The sequence below is a fragment of the Microtus ochrogaster genome, linkage group LG7_11 (assembly GCF_000317375.1).
Source record: "Microtus ochrogaster isolate Prairie Vole_2 linkage group LG7_11, MicOch1.0, whole genome shotgun sequence".
NCBI lineage: Eukaryota > Metazoa > Chordata > Mammalia > Rodentia > Cricetidae > Microtus > Microtus ochrogaster.
The window spans coordinates 8,205,123-8,217,611 of record NC_022032.1 but is presented as its reverse complement, the minus strand read 5'-3'; the positions used below and the strand labels follow the sequence as shown (position 1 = coordinate 8,217,611).

The window sequence follows — 12,489 nt, the reverse complement described above, 5'->3', positions numbered from 1 at the left end:
TTATCGGAAGAAAACATTTTCCTCCCGGGCTCTTAAGTGAAGGGAATTCTCAGATGTTCAAACGTGCATATACAATAAACAGTGTTTCCTGACAAGCTCATTAAAACAACAAAAAATGAAATAAAGAAAAAAAAAACGTTGTCAGTTACACAAAGGAGAATCCACCGTAAGGCACCCAAGTGTCACAGTCACTTCCAACTTGCCAGTGAGCCAGGCTAAGATTTAGGAAGCCCTGGCTTTCGTTAGGATGGAATCACCCTGAGAAATAGTTTGTTTTTTTTTTTTCTTTCACCCTCTCTTAGTCTTGAATGAAGCCTGATTCTAGTGGGCACTGGTTGAGACAATCATTGAGTGAATGAAATAAGTGAATGAATGGATGAATATTTTCTAAAAGTAGTGAGGACAACATTAACATAGAAAATATCTGAGAAAATGTCAAAGAATGCCATTAAGAAAATTATGGAAAAATCTGTGACCCCCCCCCCCACAGGCATTAATGAAAGACCAAACCCCTTTTCAGTTTCATCTGAGAAATTTCTAACAGTAGATTTGTCCAGTGTACCCTGATTCAATTTTGTTGGGGAAAATTGAGAGATTTAATGTGTCTGCCAAGTTCTCAGTTTATGGCTCATCTGGTTGATTTTCGAAAAAGCATGTGAGGGCCTCACACTGTTTAGTGTGGAATTATTTTGGTTCGTGAACTTACTGGCAAAATTTAAATGGGTTACTTTCATCATGATCAAAATAAGCCGCATAAAACAATTAATCAAATGCCTAGTGGTGGAAATGAAGCCCTTATGCTTGGAATGGGCACCACAGCACAGAGAAGTTCTTCTGATCAGGGTAGCAGTTACATCTATTTGAGCATGTGCATTCTTAGCATCGAGTTTGTTCTCACGCCCTCCCACCCATTCTTAAGTCATTTATAAATCTAACTTAAAATCTGACCATCACACTCAACAACACCAAACATTTTGTTTAATTAATGGTTGTTTTCTGAAAGCATTCTTGCATTGGTTCATTTTGTATGGCATAAAGTATTTGTTCAGTAGGGAAACAGGTCTCTGAAGTAGCCATAGGCTGCTAGCAGTGTGGTCTTTGTGTTTTCTCAAAGCCTTGTTCCCATCTGTGAAGTAGGGATGCTAACACTTACCCTACAGGCCAAGAGAAATAGTTTCAAGGATTGGTGTATATGTTCTCCTTAAAATAATATCTGGCCTACTTGTTTTCAGTTGGCTTCCTCTTCTGCCCTCTAAGGTGAGTCTTGTCATACTTTGAATTATGCCGCCTCTCTCCTTTTCACATAGGAGGAAAAGAGTTTAATTAATATAATTAATATTCTTTTTTATTTATTATTATTATTTTTTATTAAGCTCTACATTTTTCTCTGTTCCCTTCCCTGCCTCTCTTCTCCCCATCAACCCTCTCCCAAGGTCCCTATGCTACCAATTTACTCAGGAGATCTTGTCTTTTAACTTCCTATAACTGTAACTACACATCCCAGCACTAGCCTGCCATATAACCAGTCACTTGCTAAACATTCTGAGCATACACATTTAGCTCAGTGCTTTGGAAATGATAACTATTTTTATTGCATGTAATGTATGACCTTAAAAGTTGAAATTTGCTTTTAGAAATCAGGTTATCCTGAGGTTTCTCAGTTTTTTCTCCCTGCTGACTTACAAAAATTCATTTGATGTGCTGAGCTTCCAATTTCTTAATTAGTTGCTGAATGTTGGCTAAATTACAGAAATGCCATTTCAGACTGAGTTGGAAAACTCAAGCACCTAGCCCTGATTTTCTGGCATTTCTGTCCTCATTCAGTGAATTCATTTGTTTTTTTCTCTAGCTGTTGGTTGTTGTAAAAATCATCTGTCCCCCAGAGGATGCCTACTTTCTTTCCATGTGATGACAACAGTTGTCCTGTGCTCTTAAAAACAGCTCTGCTGTATGTTCTTTTGTTTCACTAAATATCTAGAAACCTTGGAAACCTGATTGATTAGTAACATTTTCCTCTGTCTCTTCTCAGTGGTCAGTGTTTGGATGAATAACAGCAGGTTAATTCTTATGGACTCTGATGGTTCTCAACTCCAGGTTTTGCCTTTGTATCTTTGATGGAGATAAAGAAGGGTAGGGTCCAGTTGTACACAGAGATCACTTGGATGCCTTTAGTACCAGACGGTACATATAAGCTTAGAAAGCTACGGATGAGACGCGAGTGAGCTAAGTCTAGGAACTTAAGCTGCATTGGGGAGATTTACCTGGAGACAGGTAGGTGACCTGTCTAGCCTCCTCCACTGGATTTATCACAGCAGAGCTGCCAGAAGGTTTGGAGAAATACTTTGAAAGATTGATTTGTCACTTTAGAAGCCCATCTAGGCATGTTTTGAACTATTTAATTTCAGTTCTTCCTTTCTCCTGGTTGGTGTATGGAGACAGAAAAGAAGCCCATATCTGGGGCTCTTTGCTCTGTGGTGCTACATTTTTTTTAAAAAAAAATCCTTTTTCTGCTAGCTTAAGTTGCCATGAATGCTGTCAGTGATCTGGTTTAGTTGACTAGATGCTTTAGAGGGGCCTTACAGCATCATACGTGTTTAATAATGTACACCATACCTACAAGCACAGCTGGGCAGCCATCACAGCTGGAGAGAGGGACCTGTGGTCTGTAGTGTTTGTTGACCAACTGGTTGTTAGAAAAGGCATGTTTGACATGGAACGATCTAAGCAATTCCACTTCGCAGGAGCAGGCCATCCTTCCCATCCTGTTCCACCAGTAGTGTGACGTTAATGGTTTCCCCATTCACCAGGTGTTTGAGTTCCCTGCTAGTTCAAATGCTGGATTTTGGAAGTCCCTTCTCAATAAATATTTGGTCCTGGGGTGAAGTTCTTGAAAACGCTCTTAATAGTACTGCAGTTAATGGTTTGCCATCTACTTCGTTGCCACTAGAAAATTGCCCCAGTCATTTTTGATATGGTTTTAAAATCAGAGAAGGGGAAGGTGGTGGAGGTATACTTGGGGGTTGGATGGAGGAAAAAAGGTGGCTTGTTGTAACTTGCTTTATGTGGAGTTGGTAGAATATTATGTGTTTAGTTTTAGTAATCAAAGTGCTGGATTTTCTGTTACATCGTTGTGGACAAAAGCCGCCATGAGGATAATGTTTCTAAGGGTCCCAGTATTTCATTACTGCTATTTGACTGAATTAGTCATTAATCCAATTATTTGGATTTTATCACTAACATTTCCTATATTTGCCTTAGGAAATGTACACTCACTGATTATATTTTCCAAATGATATCCATAGGACATTTTTTTAATCCCAACAACCCCAGCGTGCATAGTATGTACATCTTATCACATTCTTAGGAAGACTATGTATATATGGACACTGTGGGCTACATCAGAAAAGAGAATATATTTTCTCCAGTACACTGCCATAAGTGGGATTTTTCTGGCCATCATATTTCAGAACAAGTCAGTCATCAGATATGTCTTTTTCCTGCCCTTCTGTCTCCTTGCCTACACAGTCTGGCCATTCTCCAAGCTAAAAGAAGATGGATAATTCTGTGTAGATCTAGTGCGATTTTGACCTACTGTGTGGCAATGGCTCTGAGGTGACAATCTTTTTCCCTGAAGTCACATTCCTTTGGAGGACATCTCCTCCCACAGGACAGTGAGTTGTAACGTTTCCATCAGTTAGTGATTTCCTATCTCCAGCCTGTCCTCAGGGAGAGTTCTTGGGTTCTAGAGCCAATACTTTCTGGACCCCACCATTTATAAAGTACTGTTGACAGCCGGGGTCTAAACAGGAACTCCAGTCTCTGAGTTTCTGAAAAAGGAAGTTGTGCCTCTATGGTGTCATGTGGACATCCCATAGTAATTCTTGATGCAGAGACAATTTTTGTGGCGGGTCTAACAGATTTCCCTTAAAAACTAGCATTGAATTGTTGTGCTGCCGTGGTAGCATTTGTTAGGCTTAGACCTAGAGGCTGACTCTGAGATTAATCCCCATGGGACTGTAGGTAGGCAATGTTTATGCCTAAGAACTTATTTTTCTTGCACAAAATCAAATCAAATCAAATCGATGAGCAAGCTCCGACTCCTGTCAGTAAAACGTTTAAATAATTAGGATTTAGATGACAGAGGCGCTTTGTGACAAATCTCCATCTTTCCACCACTTCTGAAACAAAAAGAGAAATCATTCTTAAACAGGCCTGACCCTACAATCTTATATTATGCACAAGAGAAGGCCTTGCGGTCAAATCATAAGGTGTTTTATCTCATGACTTTCAAATTCATACTTCCTAAAATAAGAAAAAATTGAAAGAACGAAGGGAAAATTTTGACCCCCTTGGACTGAGGAGCTGCAACAGAGGGTGAAGCTGGCATTTCCTTTTAAATGGATATTTCGGCTTCTATGCCCATCATGGTGCTCTGACCTTCTGAGAGCAGCGCGCCAGTTGGGTGACTCACTCAGAATGCAGAATCAGTTCTGGAAACTGCATGTGTATTTTGGTTTCCCGCCCCGTTGATGCGACTTTGCCTTCTCTTTTGGATTAGCAACAAGGAGAGGGAACCATGGAGACTTTAATTCAACTGTAAGGGATAGGATAGTTTTTTGTGTCCTGGGTCTTTTATCTTTAGAAATATGGATCAATTAAAATGGCAAAGCACCAGATAATTTCCTCCCAGTGATCCTTTATAGAAGAAAAGCAACATATATATTGGAAGTTTTATTACTTTTTTATTAAAATAAAACAACAGTTCTAGGTATAAATAACACGATGACCCTTTAAAATTAAATACTGGAGAAGCTGAAAGCGTGATAAGTTTTTCACTGAGTGGAAAGTCACATTTAAGAAATTTAAGCATGGGGCTGGAGAGATGGCTCAGTGGTTAAGAGCATTGCCTGCTCTTCCAATGGTCCTGAGTTCAATTCCCAGCAACCGCATGGTGGCTCACAACCATCTGTAAAGAGGTCTGGCGCCCTCTTCTGGCCTTCAGGCATACAGACAGAATATTGTATACGTAATAAAAAAATATTAAAAAAAGAAATTTAAGCATTATGGAGTGGATGGACTCAATTGCACTTATATTTTGTAGTCATTACTTCCACTGAGATCCATAACTTGTTCATTATAATGTCAAAAGAAAATGACATAAGATTTAAAAAATAAGATGCATATTAAAGAAATTATCTGTAGAAAAAGATAATTATTCATGTTTCAATCATGTATATATATATGTATGTATCACTGTACTACATAAATATGTACAATTATGCTTCCTTTAAAACAGCAAAACTGAAAAGTTTCCAACCTCTGGAAATGGATTTGTATTTAACTCCACACTGCACTTACAGGAATGTAACATCAGCATTGTAATAGTAAAATAAACTAAACCAAAAGAACTCTCCACACGGTCTCACATTCCACGCTGCCTGCTTGAATTGCATATGAAGGACAAATTCGCTTAAGTATAGTTGATCATCGTGGTTTCAAACTGAGCACAGAGACATAAAGGCAATCGATATGAATATATGGCCTCTCACAGAAATAGTTTTAAAAAACTGAGTAAAATTTTCTTCTCCAAGATCATTCCAGTGGGTAAGACAGGGCAAAGCATGGCGTCTTGATTTCTCCTCCAAGTGGGCATAGCATCTGTGTCCCAGAGAGGAAATGGCTTTCTCCTGGCCCTCGTCTGTCCCGTGAGTGATCAGGAAACAGCATGCGGGGTTGGTTTGCTTCGTCAAGGATCTTTTCACTGGGGAAAGAATTCCTGGAAAAAAGAACTAAATATACATTTGTCCTGTTCTTCCTTTAACTTTAATAGGAACTATGATGTCTGGCAATCACTAAGACAGGCTCAGATCACCTAAGACGTATTTTGGGACAATTTATGAGGAAATGTGTGATCTGGACATGAAAGACCAGAAAAAAAAATGGAAGGGAGCATGTGGACCAGTTTAGACAGAGAGATATTAAATGCTTGTCAGTTTATTTGAGGAAGTAAAATCTATGGAGTTCAATCTGAAGTAGAAATGAAGATGAAACAGAATAGAGATGTCAAGTGGATCACAGCTCTCCTTTTATGCAGTTATTGATCAATTTTTCCCTTTGAGGAAATCATCTTATTTAGCCCCATGTGCGTGATACAATTGAATAATAACACGTGACTGAAAATGTGTCCAAGAAGTGAGAATGTCCAGAAATCTGATTTGAAGCCATTTGAAGTATGATGGCGTGTGCCTATAAACCCTGATCTTGAGAAGTGGGGGCAGGAGGACTTCTGCAGATTTGGGGTCATACTGGGAGAGATGATGAATTCTAGGTGAGTCTATGCTATACAAGGAGAATATCCCAAAGGAAAAACAAGTTAAGAACACACCCCATAATCTGGTGACGTATGAGAAGGTCCACATAGACTGAGGGATGTTTTAGTCTGACAAACTTTTAGGCATTTATGTTCTGATAAAGCAGCCAGTCTGTAATGCTTCATTTGGGCCCATGAGCTTTCTTTTAAACCTAGTGGTTTCATATTTCACTAACAAGTAAATGTATGATTTACCCCTTACACATATAATTATCTCAACATGATATTCCTGTCATCACCATTCTATATTATATAGCACAAAATAAATTTTCTCTCTCCTCTCTTTTTTTTTTTAATTGTAAAATCTAGAAGAAAGGGTAAACTTTTTCAAATGGAAAGCTAAAGGAAATAAATTTGGGTTATATAGTCAAAAACATTTGTCAACCCCTTTCATCCGCTGAAGCTCGACTAATTACTTCTAATAATAAAATAAATGAAATTAATGCAGAAATAAATAGCTAAACTTATGTTGAATTCCTAGCAATTCCTAATGTTTGATTCTTTTTTAAATTGTTTTTTGTTTGCTTTTTTTGCTGTGGCAACTGAGCTGGGGTACTGGGGTCACATACAGGCTAGGCAAGCACATTCTTAGTGAGCTGCATCCCCAGTCCTAAGCATTTCCATTGATAACGTAGTGGGATATTTTCTTCATTGATGCTGGCTTAGGAGGAAACTAGAATCTTTAAAAAGTGGGTCTGAAGTTCATGCACGTTTGACTTGGTTCTGCCAGATTTATTCCAGATTTTGTGACTCCTCTTTAACCTGGCTTAGTTTCTAGCACTGCCTTCCTTCCTTGAAGTGGCTGGTGAGTGGTGGCAACAGATTTTTTTTTTTTTATTCCTCTCTATTAAGATGTATTACTACCGCTCTGAGTCTGGCACCATGACTACTTAACAACTAAGAAAAATGATAATAGCTTGTGCGACTCCCATAACAAAAGTGATCGGTTGTGCTTCCTGTCTCTGGGGATAGACAGCTCTCACCAACAGCTAACTTGCTAGGAGAAACTCAAGCCACGTGGAGAAGCCCCATGCTGGTATGCATTTTGACGCCCTATGGTGTTCCCAGCTGATGTCTGGTTTCACATGTGAGCCACGAGCCACCTTGAATGCTTCAGCTTCATTGTGCCCTGAGCTGACTGCAGCCCCAGTTGAGGTCAAACAGAGCAGAGAGGCACCCAGCTGAAAGCAGTCCACCTGCAGCCTCGGGGTGCTGGTTGTAAAGCTGTTTCAAGTAGTTGGTTTCAGAGCAGCAGGTAGTTGAAACATCCTCTCCAGACGAGTCCCCGAACTGAGGCTCTGGAAGAGGGACTGATGCCATTTCAACTATGAAGAGATAATCTTTGAATTGCTGTGTCTAATCCTGATAACTAGTCTTTGAAAGTCACATGGCCAAACTTAAAGACTTTCATTTTAGAAACTGGGTACATTTAAGCTTTCTTACATTAAAGTTTATTTGATGTATTGGTTGCATATTCTAGTTTCCTTTTTCTCTCATTGAATGGAGACCTAAAATGCATAATCGGTATTATATTTTTAAAGGAGTATTTCTTTTCATTAGTAAGAGCATGAGTCTGGCTTCAAAAATCTCAGTTCCGTCATTTAATAGTCAGTGCCTGGCTCTATTTCTTGAGTTACCTGTTTCTTTAGTTTGAAGGTAAATGGACTTTAAAGGGTGAGAGAGCCTCAGACGTAATCTGTATTATGATCTTGAGAGTTCCTGGCATATAGGCGGAGCTCAACAAGCACAGCTTTTATTGTTATGAAGGAGGTGGTAATTACAGGGTTTTAAAAAGCAGTAAGATTTTGTCTCATTTCATGTTTCTGAGAGCACGTGGGAATGGGTGTTCCTGGGTTTCATTAAGGTGGCATTTACAGGGTTAACAATGGTATGCCCTTGAAGCTCTTCCTATAAACACGTAGGTTGCATCCTAAGAAAGCTCTGGTCATTGCCCAGTGTTTGCTGGCTTCCGCACAGTTCTATTGCTGTGGAGGATTTGATAGGGGATAAAGGCAGCTCCTGGTCCTCAGGGGAGAAGTCATGGAGACTATCTTTTATTCTGTACGTCTATCCTCCCTTTTCCAATTCCATCCACTTTCTAATTTAATAGGAAAGAAAGCAGTTTTAGAGGAAGCTGGATTTCTGCAAGCTAATCTTAGGAGCAAGGAGCCCCAGTTCACAAAATGTTCACCCGTGGAGGAAATGTACCTCTGAAAGTCTGAGTTGTGCAATCCAACCCAAAGGGTGGTTGTGACAGCCCAGGAGTCTGTCTCTGATGTTTCGTCCTACCCTGTGGGTAACATGATCCTTTTCTTTGTAACTGACAAGAGTTTTTAAGAGCACAACCAGAAAATTAGCCAGCCCCCTTTGCTGTGATTGAGGTTAATAAGACAACCAGAGAATGAGCTAGCAGCCTTTTCTGTGACTGTGGTAATTGCCACTGGTGCCAGCCATAGGACACCTTTACAGAGACTGTAGGTTATGTTTTTGCTGTTCCCCCAACACCTGCCAGGCTTGAAGCTACCTGATCCCTTCCAGTCTTTGAAATTTAAATGACCTTGCCGATGGGTAAGCTCCAGTTCAGTACTTGAAGGTAAGGTCTGGAAACACCGAGTATAACTGGACAGGGTAATCCTTGAAGCAACTGTCATAAGTATCCAAATACAAATAGTGAATTGATATACTCAATTATGATGTACTTAAAACCTAAAGTTGTAAGTGCTTTAGGGATTCCTTGCACTCTAAAATTTCACATCCATCCCTAGAATCTTTCTTAAGAAAACTCTCGTTTCTTTAAAATTGAGTTGATGGGGGGCAGAAAAGAACCCTATGAACCATCGCAAAATATTGGCCGCTGGTTGTGCGGAGGTGAACGCACGATGACTCATTTTGCCTGTGAGCTTGTCATAATCCTGGTTTCCATTATGCAAATCGGGTCAGGCTCTTGTTGTTAGTGATAGGACTGAAAACACAGTTTAAGATACTAATATCCTTTGAATCATTCATAATCATTGAGTAATTTCATCTAGAAGGAAATGATAATATTCTTACCTCCTGGCTGTTTGAAAAGACTTGTGTGTGTTGCAAAGCAGTAGAGTTGTGCCGTTCAGAACAGTGTGTTTAGTGCAGATTTTCCTAAGGCTTGAGCATTTATCTTCCACTGCCCTGGGACTACATGTGATGGTTCTGTAGGATAGATTTAGAGAGACTTTTTAAGACGCCTATTGACACAGGTAAATAGAATGGTTTCTTGGAAACCATTTGGATGTCCAGGCTCACTGAAGTGTGGCTTTAAGGATCAGATGCACAGAACATGCAGTGACATATTACAGAATGTCCCCTGGAGCCCGTGCTCTCTCTGAGTGTCTTCCATTTCGTCCAGTCCTCCAAGGACTGTGCCAGAACAAAAACAAACAAACAAACAAAAAATCAGCATTGAAGTTGTTTGTAAATTAAAACTACTGCAACCCAGTCCACAAGGCATGCTCTTATAGAAAAAAATTTTAATACTTGCAGTGCGATTATAGCCGAGGACATGTGGTGTACATTACAGTGTCCAGGGAATTCAAGCCTCCTCTGCAGCGAGGAGACAACATGAAAGTCTAATTTGAAAATGAAGTGGGAGCCCTTACTCGTCTCACAGCCTAGTGTTTCTCTTACACTGACATTATTCTGGTCTGCTCTGGATGGGATAAGGGAATTGCAAACAGAAAGAACAGAGAGCCAGAGAGAGCCAGGCTTTTCCCCTTCCCCCACACCCCCCACACCCCACCCTCCCCCAGCATGCACTCAGCATTTTGCACCGGGGCACTGCAAAGTCTTAAGCCTCATGGAAGGGCATGAAGGCAGAGCTGTCCATGGTTAGAAAACAGTGTTCTAACTGCTGGTTGGAAATCAGGTAATAAGAGTCCTTAGTGAACAAAACTTATTAGAAGGCTGGCTAGGGAAGGAATGCTATCTCTCAGCAGCGGGCAGGGAGAAATTGCTGCTGAAAAGCTTACCTCCCTGGGGAGGAGTCAGATAGCAGACTTTGCCAAGCCTCAGGTCTAACCCAGAAGGTCCCACCTCCACCCCTTACCCCCACCCTCACCCCCTCCATCTCAGCATTGTTAGATTGCTAGCATCGATCCCTGGCTTTTTCTGACCCCATAGTAGGTGTAGGAGAGAGAGCCAGCAAGATCAAGCAAGGTGGAGCGCAGGGTGGGAAACTGGGGCCAGTTTTAGTAGGGGGAAATGGTAAGAAAAGGGGTGGGGGCCAGGGAGACCCAGTTTGACTGCTGCCGGGCTGCTTCTCTTTGCTCTGATGGCCTTTATTTCTTCTAATTGGATAAAATAGGAAGTCACTGGCAGCCCTGTGTTGCTGGATGTACTGTACTCATTACAGACCAGCCAGCAGTAGAGTGGGGACAGAGAGAGAGAGAGAGAGAGAGAGAGAGAGAGAGGAGAGAGAGAGAGGTGTGAGAATATATATTTAGGATAAAGAAGGGCGAAAAGAAAGAAGCCACGAAGAAGGAAGACTGCAGAGGAAGAAAGTGACTGAGAACAAGAAGGACAAAGAGGAGTGGTTGGGGGTGGGGGTGGAGGCAGGGCGGGGATGGGAGTTACCGCCCCTCCTGGCTCCTGCTGCCCTCGCAGCCCCGTGCAATGGTCCTGTTTGCAGTGATGCTCAGAGGGCAGGCACCTGCTGCTCTGTAATGATTCAGCCTCTTTCAGCCACTGCGTTAACACGACAGGATGCTGTTGCTACTGTCGCTGCTGCCTCTCCTGCCGCCGCCGCTGCTGCCGCCGCCGCCGCCTCTGGTCTTGCTTTTGCTTTTACTTCTTCTGCATGACAGTTGTTTTCTTCCTCTAAGCAGACACCAGCTTCCGACGCTTGAGGTGAGAAACATGCCTTTCAGTTTGGGATACTGGTTTACTTAATGAGTCAGGCATCGGCTCACTTCCTATTTTGGTCCCTGGCTTTCTTGACCAACCAGGATGGTTTGGAGAAGCATTTGAAAGAACTGGAAAAGTGTCCCAGAAACAACAAGCTCAAGATATTTCGGTACACTTCTATTTTGTAGTTGCTAGAAGCCCTTTCTTCTTTTTCTCCTTTTCCTTGGTTCCTCCTTGAGCTCTCTTACTTTTTGATAATGGCCTTGGACTTGGATGCCTTATCGATTTCCCCCTCCAAGATGCTGTATCATTTGGTTGGGGGGAGCTCTGCATGGTAACGCACTGTGAGACAGGCCAGGCCTTCTGGAGGTGAGCCGATGGAGATTTATTCCCCAGACATGTCTGAGGTAGCTGGCGGGAGGTCCTCCAGCCCCTCCACTCAGCTGAGTGCAGACCCATCTCTCGATGGGCTTCCGGCCTCGGAGCACATGCCAGACACCCACCCTGAAGATGGGAGAAGCCCTGGACTGCTGGGCCTGGCAGTGCCCTGCTGTGTGTGCCTGGAAGCTGAGCGCCTGAGAGGGTGCCTCAACTCCGAGAAGATCTGTATTGTCCCCATTCTGGCTTGCCTCGTCAGCCTCTGCCTCTGCATTGCTGGCCTAAAGTGGGTATTTGTGGACAAGATATTTGAATACGACTCTCCTACTCACCTTGACCCTGGGGGGTTAGGCCAGGACCCTGTTATTTCTCTGGATCCAACTGCCGCCTCCGCTGTTTTGGTGTCGTCCGAGGCATACACCTCACCTGTCTCTAGGGCTCTGTCTGAACCTGAGGTTCATGTTACAGTACAAGTTGACAATGTTGCTGAGGCCTCTGAACCCTCAGCAGGACCAACCCGGAAGAACCGTCTGCCTGCTTTGCCTCCCTTACTGTCTACTGTGCCACCCTTCCCTTCTCTAGCTCGGACCCCTGAGGTGAGAACACCCAAGTCAGCCACTCAGCCACAAGCAACAGAAACTAATCTCCAAACTGCTCCTAAACTTTGTAAGTAGAGAGATGATGATGATGATGATGATGATGATGATGATGATGATGATGATGATGATGATGATAGTGATGATAGTGGTGTGGTGGTGGGTAACAGAGAGGGTGGGCAGGAGTTTCTGAAGGGCCAGCTATTTCATTTGCTCTTTCATTTTGACTGGGAGGTTTTGTTTGATGAATCATGTGATGGGGTAAGGTGT

General features: G+C 42.1%; 1 protein-coding gene and 1 long non-coding RNA gene across 8 annotated transcripts in view; one reads left to right on the top strand and one right to left on the bottom strand.

The window, feature by feature from the left end:
* Nrg1 (neuregulin 1) overlaps positions 1-12,489 on the top strand; it is a 987,684-nt gene that overhangs the window by 873,884 nt on the left and 101,311 nt on the right. For 3 of the 7 annotated variants that reach the window (XM_005362500.3, XM_026786910.1, XM_026786909.1), the window contains exon 1: positions 10,506-12,289. The exons of the other annotated variants lie outside the window; for them this stretch is intronic. In XM_005362500.3, the coding sequence (XP_005362557.1) occupies positions 11,623-12,289 (667 nt within the window). In that variant the 5' untranslated portion in view covers positions 10,506-11,622. Of the gene's footprint in view, positions 1-10,505; positions 12,290-12,489 lie in introns of those variants that run through there. 7 annotated transcript variants of the gene reach the window in all.
* Positions 5,263-11,120, bottom strand: LOC113457815. Its single transcript, XR_003378296.1, has 3 exons — positions 11,052-11,120; positions 9,422-9,556; positions 5,263-5,776 (listed from the first exon to the last, which is right to left on the bottom strand). It is a non-coding gene; the product is annotated as an uncharacterized LOC113457815 (long non-coding RNA).